The sequence below is a fragment of the Sinocyclocheilus grahami genome, unplaced genomic scaffold (genome assembly GCF_001515645.1).
Source record: "Sinocyclocheilus grahami isolate Dianchi unplaced genomic scaffold, SAMN03320097.WGS_v1.1 scaffold341.1, whole genome shotgun sequence".
Taxonomy (NCBI): Eukaryota; Metazoa; Chordata; class Actinopteri; order Cypriniformes; family Cyprinidae; genus Sinocyclocheilus; species Sinocyclocheilus grahami.
In genome coordinates, this window is record NW_015505520.1 from 3,518 (window position 1) to 11,306 (window position 7,789).

Genomic DNA, 7,789 nt, shown 5'->3' on the forward strand with positions numbered 1-7,789 from the left:
GAATATGAACTCTGGAATCAATCATTTATCTATCCCATCTTTAATATTTTCCTTTCAGCGACGGTGACATTTACAAAGGAAAAATACAGTGAGTACATACTTGTGTGACTGAGACAACAGTTTGGCCTGCATACGGTGAAGCTGCGATATTGGGTTCACTCTTTATTTTAGAGGCGTTCTCTGATGCAGGCAATGAAGTGGGAGATGCAGCGCCAGACACTGTTGACCCTGAAGACAAACAAAACAAAATGTGACCGACAGCCACAATAAAGGAACAGCAAACTGGACATGTTATTTTATAGGTTATTGCAAATGACTATTAATGGCGTCAAACATTGGCTGGTGTTTGTCCTGGTGCCGCACACGCACCACATGTCGACTAAATGCAGAGAAAAGTGCTCTCTCTCTCTCTTTCACTCCCCTTTCCCTCCCGTTACTCTCTCGCTCACCCCATATTTCTCTCCACACATTCTCTGACTCACTCACTCCCACACTTCCATCCAAATCACTCATGTCTGCTTTCGTCTAAAAATGAGCCTTTTTCAAAAACATCTCTTTTAAAATGCTTTTCTCAACTCTTACCTGAGGATGCTTTGGTTTTGGGCATCTTTGGTTTGCGTTTTCTCGTCTGAATGCTTTCTTTCTTCATTGCTAATGGCCTTGGTATCTAAAACAAGAGTACAGTAAACGCATTATAATTTAACTATGACAGATTATTCATTATGCAATCAATCAAGAGTTGGTGGTTTAGTTATAATGGCGGTTGAACTGGGTGAGAATATGGGTCTTGTTGTTGCAGTTGTAACTAGATTATATTTCCTTTTTTCTTGTGAGAGTCAGTTTGGCAGCGGTGAGTTCATAGAACACTAGTTTACAGAACAAAGCTTATTTAAGCGACTCCCCTTCCTTTCTTCGTTCTCATTCTCTTCCGATAAAACACACCTATGACCTCAGTATCACGTGGACTACAGGTTTGCACACACACACACACACACACCCGGGCTGCCGTGCTCGTACACACAGCATGCACCCTCCCAAATCGAGGTCTAGTTAGAAATATCAGTCTTGTGTGGAATCACATGCACACTCACCCCGTGGAGCTTCATGTACAGTCCGCAGGCGTTGCAGACGGGCTCTCCCTCTGCATTTCTCCTCCACAGCGTGGTCGTACTGGTATGACAGTTAGTGCAACACAGACCTGCTCGTCGTGACGTGCTTTGCTACGGAGACAAACATACAGAATTTAGGGAAGTGATAAATATGGTGGACTTTGAGAGAATTTTACAGAGCTGAAGAGAGGAACTGAGACAGGGAATGAAAGAAATAAAAATACCCCTCAAACAAAAGGGGAGATAAAATATAAATATATTTTTCACGAATGAAAAATATCCTGAATCACAAATGTGTTAATCAAAAGGTTATATGTTTTGTTAAAAATATTTTGCACTGGCTAAGATGTGTAAATGTATTACACAGCATTTATTTTAAATGCAAGCAACTATGGTCATAAATAATAGAGAAAATGGACGGGAACTCTGTGAGCAGGCCTTTATATTCATTCCAAGCATCATTTTATGAATTCAAAGGAGGATTTTAAAGGTACACACCATTAATATTCTTCTAGAGAAAGAATGAAGCTTCTCAGCTGAAATTCTTTTCCAGTCCAAGCGCTGCTTGGGCTAAAAACAGTCCGACCCAAGGACAAGGTCATGAATGCAAAAATGAAAACAGAGAGGTAGAGACGAGTGAGAGAACCGTGTGTGAGAGAGAGTAATAAAGAGAATGTGTGTGAGAGAGAGAGTGTGAGAGAGAGAGAGAGTGAGAGAGAGAGAGAGAGTGAGAGAAAGAGAGAGACTCCTGGGAAACAGGACAGCAGTGAAGGCTTTGCTCAATTTCTCTCTTTCAATGGCCTTCCCTGGTACTAACCCTGAGATCAAGCCACTACCCTCTTAACATGAATATAAATGAGCAAAAATAATTTCATAAAAGTTTCAGCTAAGTATTTCCAGAAAACTAGCAAAAAGGTTTACATCTGGTCTGGAAACATAAGGATATTTTACACTTTTCCTTCTAGGCTTGAAGTCTGTATTTGTCTAATAAAAATAATTTAATTTCAAGTATTTGCCAATGAGGAATAGGCCTACTTCACATTAAAAATTATTTGTCTGGGAATTTGGAAGAAAAATGTGCTTCATGTGTTAACATCTAAATCAACTGCTTGAATTCATCTGAAAAAAAAATATTATTTAATATGATTGAATAAATCATTATTTAATTGAATCAATGTTTATATTGGGTCAAACCAAAGAAAGTCATTTTAAAGGGTCAGCAGGTAAGGTAGAAATAACTGTTTAAAGTAACACCTGCACCTGCTCACTTTTTACAATGTTGCATTGGAAAAGTTCGTGTAAAACCTAAAAAAACAAGTAAATGACTATAATCAGCAAATGGGCATTTACCAGGCGTTTCTGTGGTTTGATTAGAGGTCGATTGATGCCGTTTATCTTGTGGTAAAGGCCGCACGCATTGCACAGGTAATGTCCGGTCCCGTCTCTCCTCCACAGCGGCGTTGAGATGGAGCCACAGTTCACACACTCACGCCCTTCACCCGGCAGCTCTTCCAGCATGTCTGAAAGGAGATACAGTTCGTTTTTCATTCATTTCCCAAGGTTTACTTCTAGGTTCAAAGCGATTTATGAGAGGACAATGTTCGTTAAAATCATAAAATACAACGCGAGAAGAAATAATTGGTAAAGTTCAAATGAAGGGAACGCTCAGTGTAATGAGATGTAACTGTTGTAATTGTTGTTGTTTCTTCCTGTTTTATGTATCTAAAAAGCCAAATATCAATAAACTTAACAGACAAAAAAATGTAACGATGTATAGCCTAGGCTATTGATCAGAGCTCGTTTAGACGCTGCGTGTTTCTAAATATGCGACGTTTCCAATTTAAAGCGGTGACTTCACGATTAAAATAAAGTTTTAAAACGTTCTATCACACAAAGATTTCTTTACGTGTTGCGCAATTTCTGACTACATTTAAACATTTTAAAATATGTTCAAATATAGGCATAGCTATTATTTTCATAAACAACAGGGTTCACTCTAACATTTTATGGATTTGTAGGCTATGTGATTTTTATATAAAGGGAGCGTTCTAAAAAAGTTTGCGCATATAACACAATATAGCCTAATTTAAAGAGGGAGAATATTCAAATAGGCCTAGTTATTATTTCCCTATCCAATATGTTCATATTTGCTAAAATAAATAAATAAAATTAAATAACTATAGACTTTTATTTATGTGTTAAGAAAAAGCCTAATGTAGGCTATAATACAAGTTGTTTTTCATTTTTAAAGCCCTGTAAAAACTCCACACTTTGCATTGATTCAAATAGACCTATAGGTGAGGCCTGGTGTTTTCTGAGCATCAGCGGTATGGAATGTGACAAAACTCTAGACGGAATGAAGAATGGATTAATAAGAGAAAATCCAGGGTCACTGGAGTGTCTATTAGGGCGGCTGACGAGGCACGAGGGCCTCAGGCGAGCGGAATGTCAATGGGGCTCTTATCAGTGTTAAAGATCCAGGGGTCACCGATCAATCAAGATACTGACACGTGACGCTCTCCAACAATTTATTTCAAATAAGACGTGCGTATTAATAATCTTTCTAAAATTATGTGTTGTCATTTTGCAGTTGAAAATGTCTGGGCTGTTTAATCTGGTTGAGTTTTTCCTGACGGACTGCTGTAATCTAAAATGCAGCTTTACTCAAGTTTATTAAACAATTTTCGTAGCAAAACATCAAAATACGCAACTGCTCAATATCAAACGCCCGAGCCTAATGTAAGCCCGAACAAATCGCCCTCGGTTGTAGAAAGAAATGTGAGGTTTTATGGACTATCAAGGAAAATGTGTCCTCCTAAAGCACTGAGCTTCAAAGGGAACGGTCGCTAAATGTGTATCTGACCGTAATGGTCTGTTTAGAAAAGTTTGATCAAGGTGACAGTAGTTTGGATAGTTCTCACAATTATGAGGTGTGCACGGGACCCTTTCATCAATCCACAAGTGGACAGACAATAGCAGGGAATTAAATTAACATTGAAATTAAAGTGATTGCATTGCCCATTAAAAGATGTGTATTAGTGGAATAAGATCAAGTTTTGTTTTGATAAGGTTTTGTAATGTGCCTGTGTACCCTAGCCAAGCTGGTATTCTAGTGACTTCTAACAACGATAGTCTAATATAAACACCAAGACAGCAATAAATAACCCTGAACACCACTGCTATAAATTGGGATATCACAGCATCAAACGAAACCCCCTCAATTCCAACCATTTTTGCCTGCTGACTAGAAAGATGGATTTTAAACTAAATGTAATAACTAACTTTAAAATACGACATTTGTGCAAAAGGATAGTCAAGCCTACAGAATCCTAAGCGAAATTATTTTAGAAGAGCGTTAAAGTGATGCAGACCAAACGTTTTGTTATTTTGTCAGTGTTTTGCTAGTGTACATATATTTACATCAGAGAGAAAAAAGAATAACTATTGTGACCAGTCATTTTACCTAAACTGGACCTCCTTCCCGGTAGAGTTCCCTGGCGTCCCTGAAGACTCATCATGCCGCCATCGAAGGGCCCTGGCGTCCATGAGGTTGCCATCTCTGGGCTCATGTAGGCCGCGTACGGACTGGAGTACGAGCCACCGACGGAGCGCACCAGGGCACTTCCATATTGATCTGCCCGGCCGCTGTTACCCAACACCAGCGGATTCTGGTACGCGGCGTCCCTGCCGGTGCTGCTGCTTACCGGCGGGCTGTGCGAATAAGAGAAACCGGGAGGAGGATGAGGGCTGCCCGGGTTGAAAGAGGAATTCTCCGTGCCAGTCTGTGGCCAGGCGTGGTGACTGCCGAGCCCGTGGGCTTGATGCGTGGACTCACACGTCTGTAGGTAGGGCAGGGTCTGGAGCATGGCAGGTACACGGGTGGTGGGCACATATACAGGTGAGCTGGCGGACGGATGGATGTAGTTCCCGGAATCGTGTGCGTAAGGGGACGGGTTGGAAGATAAAGCCAGACTCGAATACATAATGTATCCAATGACTAAGCTATCCTTTCAAGTTTTGAAAATCTTAAAATGAGCCCAGATTGTAGTAAAAGCCTCGATAACGTCCAAAATCTCCAATGCAAGGGTTTCGTGAGCAGCAGCCTCAGAAAAAGGAATTCTCTCCTAATGACAAACCGAAAAATAGCAAATTAAATTATTTTCTCAGTAACAGATTAGGATTATACAAAAAAAAAGAGAATAAAAGAATCAAATCATAATAGGCCTCATAATAGTTTTGAATTGATAATCATTGAATGAATTTGTGTTTCAATTGTGTGAATCCAATATTTGCAACAATGCTTTGAAATCAGGAATGTAATAAGTCGAATTTAATAAACAATCATAAACTGTAGAAAAATACATCGGCTATTGGCTACAGTCAAGATGGACAAACCGTTATAATTGTCATGATTTTTCGGTTATCTGTATCTTTAGATTTGTATTTAATAGACTAAAATGTCATTAATTAGCCTGCTGTCCATATCTTTACATAGGGATATAAATAATTATCAGCAGCAGTCTCAGATATCCTGGGAAAACTCTGTACCGAACCATTAAATCATTTGTGGGGATCGAATCAATCCGCACTGTAATCTCTCTAGCATCTATAATTTATCACTGAAAACGCAGATTACATAAAAACGTTGATAGCTGTAAGGAAAGGGTTTATATAATTTCATCCAAGAGCTCTCGCTGTATTATCTCACCAGATAAGGACGGTTAGTGATAAAGTCAGGAACCCTCTTTTCCAAGTGACTTGATTGAATATCGCCGTGGAAGTTCCCAGTCTCTTCTTTCTTCTTGATTTTAGCCCAGAATTCAAACTTCAACGCGTCTGCGTAACACGAAAAACTTGTAGTTGTCCTCTCCGCGTTTGGACGTGTCACTGTGCCTTGTCTGTATCTGGAGATAGCTGCTGCTGCAGATAATGCCTAATATAACTGTTCTCTGATTTGCTCTCTACTTTACTGCGAGTTATTTGTAAGAGCAGAACCACGTGACGCGCTCCAAAGGTAGGACCCATGGAGGAGGAGAAGAACGAGGGATAAACTAGATGGTGTGTTGCGGAGGAGGGGTGTGCTCCTACCTGTAAGATCTATATTTGCTGAGTCCACTGCATTTTAAACGACTGTGTTTTTAAGTCGATGAAACTTAAAAGACATTTAAAGCAGTTGGAAAATTGCTTTGACTGAGGAACCAAAGCAACTATAATCCATGTATGCGCAATAGAAAAATCACACATTGTTCCATAGTGCTATAAAACATTGTTTTACTTTTTTACTTGTTATAATTTAGCTACTTTATTTTAAATAATTTAAATGAATCTAAATACGTTCCAAATAATACCAAAGCACTGGACTAATACGCGTTTTTCTTGCACTACTGTGCACATTATGTTTTACAGTAATGGCTTGGGATTTTGTTTGTACTTTCTTGTAAAATAAAAATGTTGCAGTAAAATAACCAAGCTGTCTGTGCGAGAACGTAAAGCTCAGTTTTATGGCCCGATAAATCTGGATGTGTTCTCTATAAAAGCTGTAGCGAGATAAGAGATACGAGCGACAGCTTAGTATGACGATACAACAATAATCACACTCATTATACTCAGTTGGAAATATTGTTATCTTAGCGGTATTGTTTGAGTTATCACCCCTCCCCCTTTTTCGGATAAAAAAGAGTTTTAAATATGTATGTAAATAAATACATTAATTACACGTGCTAATGTAAAGATAACGCAGAATAATGCAATCTCAAATAAAAACGCATTGAATAAAAGCAATAATAAGGGATGATACAAAATTCCAAACGCACGTTTTAGATTAATTTTTAAAAGGGTTGATTAACGAAAAACTCTTCTGTGCAAATAAATTGGCTCAAAAATATCAAACAGGGATTTCACTTCGCAGATAGGCCTATTTGGTGATAAATTAAGTAAAGTAACCAAGTTTAGTACATTTCTCTTCAATTTCAGAAAGGTGGTCGCCAATCAGTCTCCTCGACAGGCCGCTGATAATGAGATTAATAAGTGATGTTGCGACCTGTGAACTCATTGCTCGCGCCACAAACGCGTGGAGAGGACAATTGAGCACACACCCTGTCTGCAGTGAGGGAGCCAGCGACTGTTTGATCACTGGAGAACCTCCACGGGTTAAATAAATCCTCCTTCACCTCTCAGGCGTTTCATTTGATCAAATCCGTCTTTACCTGAGAGTAAATCACCACAGAGCCGTTTCGTTTTGTCAATAGATAGGCCTATAAATAATGTGGTCACGGGTTTAGCACATAAACACACACTTGAAATAAAAGTAGGTTCGTAAAAATGAATGATTATTAATGTGTGCTAGCCTACCTGAATCTACACCGTTTTATGAATGATTTTAGGTTACATTGTTTTTGTTTTTAAAATATTTTGGGAATCTAGCAATTTATCACCTGGCATCCATTCAATTATCCTAAACCGTTTTTGAAAGACACCCTCTGCCACACAGACAGCCGTCTTGACAGACAACCAAAGCAAGAACTTAACGATGCAGAGAAGAACTGTAAATACTGTTCTGCATGAACGGTCACGAGAAATGCCAAGATTTAGTTGTTTAGTTGTTTTAGTTGCGTGTGTTTGTTTGTGTGTTATTGCTGGGAAACACACACACACACACACACACACACACACACACACAC

At 39.1% G+C, this 7,789-nt stretch overlaps 1 protein-coding gene across 1 annotated transcript; it reads right to left on the minus strand.

The window, feature by feature from the left end:
* Positions 1-100: 100 nt before the first annotated feature.
* LOC107603108 (transcription factor GATA-5-like) lies at positions 101-5,228 on the minus strand (the record flags this gene model as incomplete). Its single annotated transcript, XM_016295823.1, has 5 exons — positions 4,573-5,228; positions 2,460-2,629; positions 1,092-1,220; positions 583-667; positions 101-228 (listed from the first exon to the last, which is right to left on the minus strand). Coding segments are annotated over exons 1-5 (1,032 nt in total), but the record flags the coding sequence as incomplete, so codon positions are not given.
* Between the last annotated feature and the right edge of the window lie 2,561 nt (positions 5,229-7,789).